Source organism: Aulonocara sp. 'chitande type north' Nkhata Bay, linkage group LG14 (assembly GCF_057382095.1).
Source record: "Aulonocara sp. 'chitande type north' Nkhata Bay isolate Kocher_YH1m ecotype deep benthic linkage group LG14, A_spYH_male_GT1.1, whole genome shotgun sequence".
Taxonomy (NCBI): Eukaryota; Metazoa; Chordata; class Actinopteri; order Cichliformes; family Cichlidae; genus Aulonocara; species Aulonocara sp. 'chitande type north' Nkhata Bay.
The window spans coordinates 12066370-12077631 of NC_141357.1; the positions used below are offsets into that span (position 1 = coordinate 12066370).

The 11262-nt window shown below is 40.9% G+C and overlaps 1 protein-coding gene and 3 long non-coding RNA genes across 6 annotated transcripts; 1 reads left to right on the forward strand and 3 right to left on the reverse strand.

The window, feature by feature from the left end:
* Window positions 1-139: 139 nt before the first annotated feature.
* Window positions 140-6334, reverse strand: LOC147314205 (uncharacterized). Of its 2 annotated transcripts, XR_015124611.1 has the most exons (11): window positions 6156-6334; window positions 5988-6044; window positions 5748-5877; window positions 3459-3613; window positions 2813-2936; window positions 2583-2691; window positions 1426-1484; window positions 1228-1342; window positions 824-913; window positions 411-521; window positions 140-289 (listed from the first exon to the last, which is right to left on the reverse strand). It is a non-coding gene; the product is annotated as an uncharacterized LOC147314205 (long non-coding RNA). The 2 variants fall into 2 exon arrangements; XR_015124612.1 differs by lacking the exons at window positions 140-289; window positions 411-521; window positions 824-913; ... (3 more) ...; window positions 2813-2936; window positions 3459-3613 and adding an exon at window positions 5509-5664.
* Window positions 6335-6754: 420 nt separating this feature from the next.
* On the reverse strand, window positions 6755-8070 carry LOC147314206 (uncharacterized). 2 transcript variants are annotated; one of them, XR_015124609.1, is made up of 5 exons: window positions 7933-8070; window positions 7596-7822; window positions 7428-7484; window positions 7188-7317; window positions 6755-7104 (listed from the first exon to the last, which is right to left on the reverse strand). It is a non-coding gene; the product is annotated as an uncharacterized LOC147314206 (long non-coding RNA). The 2 variants fall into 2 exon arrangements; XR_015124608.1 differs by having other exon boundaries at window positions 7596-8070.
* LOC147314207 (uncharacterized) lies at window positions 7104-9474 on the forward strand. Its single transcript, XR_015124620.1, has 3 exons — window positions 7104-7392; window positions 8470-8538; window positions 9220-9474. It is a non-coding gene; the product is annotated as an uncharacterized LOC147314207 (long non-coding RNA).
* LOC147314208 (uncharacterized) lies at window positions 8822-10582 on the reverse strand. The gene is made up of 3 exons (XM_086260976.1): window positions 10388-10582; window positions 8982-9636; window positions 8822-8870 (listed from the first exon to the last, which is right to left on the reverse strand). Exons 1-2 carry the CDS (start codon window positions 10461-10463, stop codon window positions 9026-9028), a joined length of 687 nt encoding a protein of 228 aa, XP_086117102.1. The 5' UTR covers window positions 10464-10582; the 3' UTR covers window positions 8822-8870; window positions 8982-9025.
* Between the last annotated feature and the right edge of the window lie 680 nt (window positions 10583-11262).

The window sequence follows — 11262 nt, forward strand, 5'->3', positions numbered from 1 at the left end:
CCGTGGGCCAGGGCTGTGGCATCTAACGTCTGGTTGTCAGTGTCCTTTGGAAAAGCAAGTGATTGTCCTAAAATCAGATGTTCCAGCAGACTGATCTAGTTTGCCAACAACATGAGAGGCTGCTCCTACCTGTCCTGGTGAGCTGGGCATAAATCAGTGACCTCTGACCCTGGAAAAGTGTTGTGATTAGTGGAGAGAGGACAGTGACAGACACTTCCTTTGGTAAATCCAATATGACTGAGATGTCGACCACAGTCAGCTGCAGAGCAAACTGCAGCGACTGCATCACCTGAAAAATAATGAAAAACCCTGAAAAAATATACATTTATGTTTTTGGAATTTATGTCTTCTGTTCAAATACTAATATCATCTTGCCTTTTCATGATAATTGTTATGACTCATTGTCTTACTTTTGGTTGCATCCTGTCAGTCCCTGTGATGAACTGAGCGTGACCTCCTCCTTGGCCATCCCATTGATGAGAGCAGAGCTGGCCCCTTCCCCAATCCCAAAAGAGAAACACCTGCAATACAACAGCTGTTTTTAAGACACACAGGTTTGGTACGCAGAGAACCTGAATTCTCAATCACTTCTTTGGTGCTCCCCACCTCTCCATCAGTAAAGACAAACAGCAAGAGAGGAGAGTTTTTTCACCTACACAAGCAAAAGCTCAACTCTTTGGCAGGTATACAAGTATGCTTTCAGTAATCTGTTTTAGCAAGTAAATCAAACATAACCTGGAGTTTTGCAGAATCATCCAAAGGCAACATGGTGTTTTACAGTGATATCACTTTAAGTCACTGAGATCACATGAATACAACTCACGGGAAGATGTGTTCACAACGAGACCCCAAACTGTAAAATGTTTGAATAGCAGCCCATTGGTAAACTCTTCAACAGGAGCAGAGGACTGTCCTGAAGGGAAGAGGGAAAGATGGTGAGGCCACTGTGTGAGAGGAACGATTTGAGGAAATATTTTGTAACTCTAACACCACTTTATGAATACTCTGGCACTGCTGGTGCGAGTATTACTCATATTTTCAGATTGATTCACTACCAACACAAACTCTCCACATGAAGCCATTGAACACATCAGAGACATGAAAAGGACAGAAAAATGTCAAGTTTACAGTTTCTAATATATTCCAATACAATTAAATTCCAGGTTGAAGAACTGGGATCTTGAATTTTTATTTGCAAACTAATGACTTCACTTATTTTTCACTCACCCGGCTCAGCAGAGGCCTGTCCTGCCTCCACCACAGCAGTGGGCTGGTGGGCGTCTTTGTAATAAATCAGCAGTTCAACATCTCTGTCAAACTTGTGTCCTGCAGCCAGCTTGACCTGCACACCACAAACACATTCATATTTATTCATCAGTAACAAGTAACAACCACACACAGCAGACACATCAGCACTCTACCTACCGTGGCCTGGGTTTGATCAGTGTTGAGGTACTGCAGAGGGTCCAGGGAGCAGTTGGACTCTACTTTATGGATTGGACGAGGAGAGGAGACAGAAGAAACATCACTGGACAACCAAAACTATTTTACAGCTATTTTAGTTTAAAACCATAAAAAGTGACAGAAAAGGAATATGTTTGTTTTTGTAAATATGCTCTTGACTTTTATGATCTATGGATGGTATAATGACAAATATCAGTATAATGAGGAAAACATCATTTTTGCCTCTCTTTTTTTTAAACAAACCTTTAAAGTGATATAAGATTTTATGTCAGCGCAAGTTAGTGAGTGTTAAGTAATTATAAACCTCTTTATGATCTAACTTTTTGGAAAAAATAAGGGAAACTCCACATAACATTTTCTTAATTAGTTAAAACTATTTACTGATATAAAGTCATGACATTTGGCCAGCTTGAAGATGGAGAGAAAGACACTCTTTTTTTATTAATCCTTTATTTATCCAGGTAAAAAAAATCTCATTGAGATTAAAAATCTCATTTCCAAGAGAGACCTGGCATCATGGCAACAAAAGTCACATACCACATAACATTTAAAACAAATACAATATCCCATACCAACATGTGTAAAATATACAATAACACATTAAAAACAATCACACTGAGTAAAAGAGCTGTTCTCTCGTTCCTTTAAGACAGACTTAAACTCTCCCAAGGTAACCAATTCTAATAATTTGAGTTCCTTCTGCAGATTATTCCAGGAAGCAGGGGCAGCGTATTTAAAACCTTTTTCCCCAATTCTGTTCTGATTTTTGGGACAATCAATTGTATGATTTTGTTCGAACGAAGGCTGTATTGGTTGTGGTCTTTCTCGAATTGATGAGATTCTAGATTGGTTTTGGTGTTTCTGTGTGAAATCAGTAAAAACATGAACATAATCGCCATCTAGTGGCAGAGAAAAGGAATTAAAACACTTTGTGAATGAGCTGCCACAGCAGTGGTCCAATCTTCTACTGTGTTAGGAGTATTCAGACAATTTTGACATACTTTTTTTCCACAATGGTAAAACCAATATTAGGTACATAATTCATGACAAATAAACATGTAAAAGGGGTTGATGATATAAAACAGCTCTGTATCAAAGGCAGTGTGGAGTAAGCAGACCTGCTTCTGTTCACTCTGAAGATGAAGCTACTTTAAGAAAACCCTCAGAGTCCCAGAGCTTCTTTCTTCACGCTGCAACCCAGCAGGACATTTCCAGCATCCACACACTCTGACACACACGGTGATAAAAACACAACACAGATATTAAAATAATGATTGTGGGAGGAAAGCTGTAGAATGAAACAGTTTTTTAAAGCTGTTATTTTATCTGTTACAATCATTGCTAGTACCATTGTGAGCACAGAGCCACGAGGCAGCCTTCATAGCCAGAAGCTCCCACTCGTCCTTTGCATCCATCTTGAAACCATGAAGCCAGATCAGAGCCAGAATGGTGGCCCACACTTCACTGCTGGTCTAATTCCCCAAATCAAAATCAATCAAATAAACCAGACAGAACACACATTTTACTTTCTACAACCAGTAATATTACATATGTTTGTGTACTTCTTTGTCACACGGGGTCACCAAGGTGGGCAGCTCTGCATATTTGATTTGGCAGATTATTACACTGGATGCTCTTCCTGATGAAATCCCAAACTGTGATGTCATAAATGCTCTAAAATAATGTGCTGACATGTTTTTACAACAACTGATGAGGAAAATAATTTCTGCTGCCGTGTGGTTTCTGGATAATATCAGACGCTGGTGCAGCTCAGTGGGAGGTTAGGAGTGTGATTACCACCAGTGTTTTTGCTTCTGATATGCAGATGTTTATTCTCAGGCTGTGAGGCAGGCCTACGTTTAGTTTGACTTCATTTTATTTGTTTTATGGTGTGTTTTTAATTATATCATGTGTTTTTGTTCAAATTATAGAATCAAATCTGTTTTATCTCACATCATCATTTTGTGTTAATATTTAAATTGACAGCAGTGCACCTTTTCAGGCTTTGACTTTTCCACCTCCTCATTGGTCTGTCCCAGTGCAGCAGCCAGAGCTGGATCAAGCAGCCAGCAGCCAGACGCCTCCTGCAGGGAGACTAACTGCAGCAAAGGGTCTCTGGGTGGCTGCTCAGGCACAGCAGCTGGAAAATCTAAGATGCAATAAAAACAAAACCCGATTATGGTGCTAGATGACAAACAGAACTCTACATGATAACTCAGTGCATAAAACACCGCACTGTAAACTATGCAACAGATAAATATTATGTTTTTCACTTGAAAATTACATCTTAAAAATGTAATCATTACATAAGAGCTCCACATCAAACACATTAATCACATCATCTTTGTAGTGAAATAGCTGATGACTCATTAAAGGTTTCCATGCAATTTATCCACAGTGAAAAATATTCACTTTGCTGGATCTGAAAATCACGATTTCCGAGATCAGACGAGATCGGGCGTGTTCAGGGTGGTGTGGCCGTAAGCGTAGACATTGAGGGCTAGCAGGAGGGACTATGCGCTTACCTGCTGCTCTCTGGCAGGTAGCTCCATGCCCTCCTGGGTTTTAAATGCACCTTAGAACACACATGCATCAACACTACAATGAGCGGGTGGAGGGAGGTTTGGAGTCTTCTCTCACCCCCGTTCTCTGCGGCCTGCTGGAGCGGGGGTGCTAGGAGGAGGAGTTGGCCGTCCGACTGCGGTCTGGAGTGTGGGGCCTCCCTGCTGCTGCGGAGTCGGGGCGGTCTGCCTCTCCCCACCGCAGGGAAAAGGGTAACACCACCTGGGTCTGGGTGCAGTTCCCCCCTTCAGGGGCAAGGGTACCTAGACCCGGTTTGTAGAGTACGCTTGGGGAGTGTGATCGTGTGTACAGCGTCTCTTTATGTCTGTCTCCACGTTGGTTGAGTGTGGAGTAAGAGCATATGAGAGCATGAGGGTGGGAATGGATGTTTGTATCTGTGTGTGCCTGTATTTCTGTGTCTATATGTCAGGTTGGGTGTCAGGCGCCACCTCTCTGGGGACATCTCAGGCCCTCCAAGGTTTGGAGGCCTATCTCCCCCCACCACCACTTCCCCTGCCAGTGGCGGACTCCCTCAGACATCAGTGCGTTGGTGGTTCTTTGTGTCTGGGGATGGGCGTCCAGGTACACACCGGCTCACTCCTTGGCGGCCGCTTATCGGGGCCTCTGGATGTCTGGAGTTTTGATCTCCTCCATACCTGCTTCATGCCCTGAAGGACGGGGCTGTGGCCCCCCACACCCTCTAGCAGATCATTACATCAAGGAACTTTTTAAAAAAAACAAGCGCGTCCATGCTCACAGGTGTACACACGGGTGATCACACCCACAAACTACACCCTTTTTGGCTCCTACCTCAAAGCACACTGTGTTCTGCTGATCTTACGTGCTGTACAATAATGTTTAATATTTAGTATTTACTGTCATATTCCCATATATCATTGTGATGTTGTTTATTCTATTACTCTTGTTCTCTTCTGCTTGTTTTCTTTTTTCTTTCTCAACAGGTGATCCAGGTGATCGATAGATGCATTTTCTTTTCTTTTTCTGCCCATTCTGTTGGGTTTTGTTTTTTGCCCTTCTCCCCTGTCCCTCTTCTCAGCTGTTTCTCTTTCTTTCTCCCCTTCTTTCCCCCAGTCAAGTCTGTCCCGTATTCAGCAAGTGAAAATAAAATAAACAATAAAAGGTGAATCAAATGGACCATTACGGCAAGGCTGGGATGGTCAATTTGGTAAAGTAAATCCGTTGGGCATCTTTCTTTGCCTTTAGACAATAATTCTGATGGCAAAAGAGCCAAACGGGACAGGCAAGAAAAGAAAAAAAAGAAAATCACGTGTTCATTTCATTAGACACTAGCAATACTATTAAACTGGACCTTATCATTCTCATATAGCACTAAATGTGAAACTGAGTCATATCATAACAATCTATATATGTAATATGTGTTTGCCTGAATCTTCCAGCACAAACAGAAAGAGGAGCTGTTGTCTGAGTATCAATGCAAATACACACCAGAAATCATTCAGTAAAGACAAATTTAATAAATGAAATCTGGTGAGAGGGCCTTTGATGTTTCTCTTTGGATCATCCTTCCATCCATTTCTTCAGCTTATCCAATTCAAGATTGGAGCCATCCCAGCTGTTATGGGGCCAGAGGCAGGAGTACAACCTGGACAGGTCAGTCTAACACAGAGAAACAGACAACTATTCACACTCACATTCAACCTAACTGCATCTCTCTGGACTGTGGGATGAAGCTGGAGTACCTGGAGGGAACCACAAAGGCGCCAGGACTGTCTTGCTCTCAGGTGACGGCCGTTCACGCTGCTCTGAAGACCCTCAGTTGTCTTTGGATCATCCTGTTGTTTGTCTCCCAGTGTCGTTGCTGCTCTTCTCCTTTCAAAGACAAACACCAAATAACACCAAATGAGAGTGAATCACTTCAGAACAACGGGAACACTCCTGGTTATTGTGAGCAAACGTCATAACAAGATGAATATATTTACCATTTTACTGAGGGAACATCTTCTGTGTGGAGTTTCTTCTCATCTTGGCTCTTTTTCCTGACATTTAGAAACAAGAGGCAGAAAAGAAAGAATAAAAGTTAAAACCTCAACGATTTTTTAATGTTTGGGATATTTTAGAAACAACCGTAAACACTATTTACTACTTACCACTTTGTTCATTCTTGCTGACGTTCACTCTCCTCATCTTCTCTCTAAAGGACAAATGACAGTAAAGAGGGAATCGTTTTAGTAACTTTATCAACCAGGTGAGCAGAATTTTAGATATTTATCAATATTCTGATTAAAAGCAGAGTGAATACTTATCTTTTTACGAGAAAGGGTTCAATCCGTCCCGTCTTAGGTCTTAATGTCACCTTGTCTCCTCTCTGTTTTCTCTGAAAAACAAAAGACAAATGGGAAGAAAAAAATTAGTAAATGATTTCAGCAACTAGAGGAAGTGTTCACTGAGGAGGAGCTGTCATAATAATATAAAATCAATATGTACTTATCTTTTTTTTAATGAGAGTTTACAGAGCACGCTGGCTTCGCTCCTCCCTCCGCTCCTCTCTGAAAGTTACCTGGATAAAGGATAATAACAATTAATAGCATCATCAAAACAGACAAACCTGAAAGAATTGCTGATCAGAGTTGTGACAGTCGCAGGTTAGATGGATGTATACTTATCTTTCACAATGAGAGCGTTTGCATCTTCCTTTAGAGAGAAGATGAGGAGAGTGAACGTCAGCAAGAATGAACAAAGTGGTAAGTAGTAAATAGTGTTTACAGTTGTTTCTAAAATATCCCAAACATTAAAAAATCGTTGAGGTTTTAACTTTTATTCTTTCTTTTCTGCCTCTTGTTTCTAAATGTCAGGAAAAAGAGCCAAGATGAGAAGAAACTCCACACAGAAGATGTTCCCTCAGTAAAATGGTAAATATATGTGTACTTTGTACTTTAAATGTGTAAAATGAGTTCTTATCTTTTTTTTGTGAGAGGGCCTTTAATGTTTCTCTTTGGATCATCCTTCCATCCATTTCTTCAGCTTATCCAATTCAAGATTGGAGCCATCCCAGCTGTTATGGGGCCAGAGGCAGGAGTACAACCTGGACAGGTCAGTCTAACACAGAGAAACAGACAACTATTCACACTCACATTCAACCTAACTGCATCTCTCTGGACTGTGGGATGAAGCTGGAGTACCTGGAGGGAACCACAAAGGCGCCAGGACTGTCTTGCTCTCAGGTGACGGCCGTTCACGCTGCTCTGAAGACCCTCAGTTGTCTTTGGATCATCCTGTTGTTTGTCTCCCAGTGTCGTTGCTGCTCTTCTCCTTTCAAAGACAAACACCAAATAACACCAAATGAGAGTGAATCACTTCAGAACAACGGGAACACTCCTGGTTATTGTGAGCAAACGTCATAACAAGATGAATATATTTACCATTTTACTGAGGGAACATCTTCTGTGTGGAGTTTCTTCTCATCTTGGCTCTTTTTCCTGACATTTAGAAACAAGAGGCAGAAAAGAAAGAATAAAAGTTAAAACCTCAACGATTTTTTAATGTTTGGGATATTTTAGAAACAACCGTAAACACTATTTACTACTTACCACTTTGTTCATTCTTGCTGACGTTCACTCTCCTCATCTTCTCTCTAAAGGACAAATGACAGTAAAGAGGGAATCGTTTTAGTAACTTTATCAACCAGGTGAGCAGAATTTTAGATATTTATCAATATTCTGATTAAAAGCAGAGTGAATACTTATCTTTTTACGAGAAAGGGTTCAATCCGTCCTGTCTTAGGTCTTAATGTCACCTTGTCTCCTCTCTGTTTTCTCTGAAAAACAAAAGACAAATGGGAAGAAAAAAATTAGTAAATGATTTCAGCAACTAGAGGAAGTGTTCACTGAGGAGGAGCTGTCATAATTATATAAAATCAATATGTACTTATCTTTTTTTTAATGAGAGTTTACAGAGCACGCTGGCTTCGCTCCTCCCTCCGCTCCTCTCTGAAAGTTACCTGGATAAAGGATAATAACAATTAATAGCATCATCAAAACAGACAAACCTGAAAGAATTGCTGATCAGAGTTGTGACAGTCGCAGGTTAGATGGATGTATACTTATCTTTCACAATGAGAGCGTTTGCATCTTCCTTTAGAGAGAAGATGAGGAGAGTGAACGTCAGCAAGAATGAACAAAGTGGTAAGTAGTAAATAGTGTTTACGGTTGTTTCTAAAATATCCCAAACATTAAAAAATCGTTGAGGTTTTAACTTTTATTCTTTCTTTTCTGCCTCTTGTTTCTAAATGTCAGGAAAAAGAGCCAAGATGAGAAGAAACTCCACACAGAAGATGTTCCCTCAGTAAAATGGTAAATATATGTGTACTTTGTACTTTAAATGTGTAAAATGAGTTCTTATCTTTTTTTTGTGAGAGGGCCTTTAATGTTTCTCTTTGGATCATCCTTCCATCCATTTCTTCAGCTTATCCAATTCAAGATTGGAGCCATCCCAGCTGTTATGGGGCCAGAGGCAGGAGTACAACCTGGACAGGTCAGTCTAACACAGAGAAACAGACAACTATTCACACTCACATTCAACCTAACTGCATCTCTCTGGACTGTGGGATGAAGCTGGAGTACCTGGAGGGAACCACAAAGGCGCCAGGACTGTCTTGCTCTCAGGTGACGGCCGTTCACGCTGCTCTGAAGACCCTCAGTTGTCTTTGGATGAAATAACACCAAATGAGAGTAAATCACTTCAGAAACACAGGAACACTCCTGGTTATTGTGAGCAAACGTCATAACAAGATGAATATATTTACCATTTTACTGAGGGAAAATCTTCTGTGTGGAGTTTCTTCGCAGCGTGACTCTTTTTCCTGACTTTTAGAAACAAGAGGCAGAAAAGAAAGAATAAAAGTTAAAACCTCGACGATTTTCAAATATTTTAGGACATTATTTTAGAAACAACCTTAAGCACTATTTACTACTTACCACTTTGTTCAGGCTTGCTGACGTTCGACATGCTTCACTGTATATTATAATCTCAAGCGCTTCCTTGCTGGACTCGGGCTCCGGATGCTGCTCTCTTCCTCCGGAGCCTTCCTCTTAGCACGCTTTGCCGACATATTTAGAAAACGGCAGAGCACCGAAGTGAGAAGTCTGCCGTCCGCGCTGTAGTCTGTTATTCTCCAGCGGTTCGTCATCTCAGTGTCCTCTGTTCGGTAAACAGTGGAGATGACTCTGGTGACGAGGAGGCCGTCGACAGTCAAGGTGCCGACACGGTTCCTCCGATCTGCCTTCAGCACAGCAAGATCCGCTTTCTCTGGAAGAACTGGAGTCAGGAAGCGTGGATGAGAGCTGGAGCCCGCAGGCGGCAGCATCATGCCAGCTGGTGAGTCCGTAGGAGGAGAAGGAGTGGTGTTCTCTCTCTGGCTCTGCCTCACATGGACAAATGGTGTCGTCACCTGGTCCCGATGGAACAATCCTTTAAAAGGTATGTAAGGAAAGTCCTTGGACCCCGTCACCAGGTTATGGTAAAGAGTGAGGACCAGGTGGGACATGGAGTCCAGTTGGCTGCTGCTCAGTTCACGGTTCCTCAAGTTAATGACGACCATCTGAGGAGCAGTGATTGGACTCACCAGCTCAGCTACGAGAAAGCAAAGCATGCGTGTACGTTAATCATGTGATCACACAAACTAAAGCCTGAATTTAAATTGTCCAGACATGGCTTTACATCATCATAAGCTCTTCCACACACAAACAGTAAGAAGCTCCCAGCAGAACTCATTGTTTATGAAAGCCTTCACCTTTTTTGGTAAAAGTTTTCATGCAGTGTAAGGCTGCATGGACTTTCACTGAGGTTTTAATACGCATTCACATTAAGGAGTAATATCTTCATATTAGTTGAGCATCGATATTTTGAGAATAAAGCAGCTACATTTAGGTGAGAAACCTCCCACCTCCTTATTGCAGGCACACACTGTTTCAATCTCAAACTCATCCAGCGACTCTGTGAACTTTTAAAACTCCATTCTCCAGCTTTATAAAATTCACAATCTATGAAACTTTCACGTATAACTCAGCGCCAGCAGCCCAAACATGTCAACTCAAACCCTCTACATGCAAAAACGGCCGCGCGCTGACGTCAGCGTCCTCCAATGCCTTACGTCGTTTCCAGGGCGCGTGCATTCAATTGTTTTTTTTTCCAGCGATTTAAAAAAAAACATGGCGCCATCTTTATAGTGTACTGGCACATGTTAAAATTGATGTTACTCAAGTATGAAACATCTCATCCTAAACGTTAACACTCATGAAGTCCTACTTCCAAACAATAAAAGACAAAAATCTAAGTTGTATTTGTTTGCTAGCACTCTGACATATTAGCCTGCTGTACTCACCATAGCGTTGATCTAACACCTCGTCAATAAAAAGGGAGAACAGGTGCATCTCGCGACTGAAGTTTGTAGAAGTCATTTTGCAAATCCTTCTTGAAGATTTTCAAACGTTGGCTGTAGTTTGAAAAATCCGAGTTTTCACAGCACTAGTGGGAAAAAGCTCCTGTTTGCGCTCAAACGTGAAACCCGAATTCCAATTTTGCCTCCTGCTTTTATACCTGCACTCAAACACGTCATCATCACCATGACTCCCAGTGCCACCGAAAATCAATTTTATTTATTTAAAATAAAGTTCGTCTAATTATCATAGCTTTTTCAAAAATATATATATTTCTCATTTTATTTTACTCTTTTATTCATCCTTTATAAAAAATATGTTGCCAAACTTTGTCGTTTTAATTCTTTAAAAAAATCATTAATTCACCAGTTTACAAAAATGAAGATCGATATCTGAAATTTAAATTAATAAATAAATAATTACAATTGATAATGGATTTTTAGCATTAAAGAATAGTTTTTCAATGCGCTTTAAATGTTATCAGAGCCGATGTTGTGCCAAAAAGTGATCGCAGTCCAAAAAGTGATTTACGGTATTGAAACGTTTGTTTGTGTCATGACATTTGTAAACAGTTGATGTTTAAGGTGCAGTTCACGTGGAAGCCAGAGGAGGGTGGTGTTGTGCGCATAATACAAAGTGATGGCGAAACCTAAAAGACGGTGTCATGTCTGCTCCCTGAAGCAATCTCATAACAGTTTCAATCTATTTCAAGCCAGTTAGCACATTTCTGTTATGAAGTTTAATAATTTTTGGCAGTAAACTTTTAAATCCTTTTATTATGAATATCACGTTTTCAGATTTTCAAGAGAGACCAGACCAA

Coding starts and splice junctions, on each gene's coding strand:
- LOC147314208 (XM_086260976.1), bottom strand. CDS start 10,463: ATGACTTCTACAAACTTCAGTCGCGAGATGCACCTGTTCTCCCTTTTT. Junction 9,637..10,387: donor GGTGTTAGATCAACGCTATG/GTGAGTACAGCA, acceptor GCTTTCTCGTAG/CTGAGCTGGTGAGTCCAATC.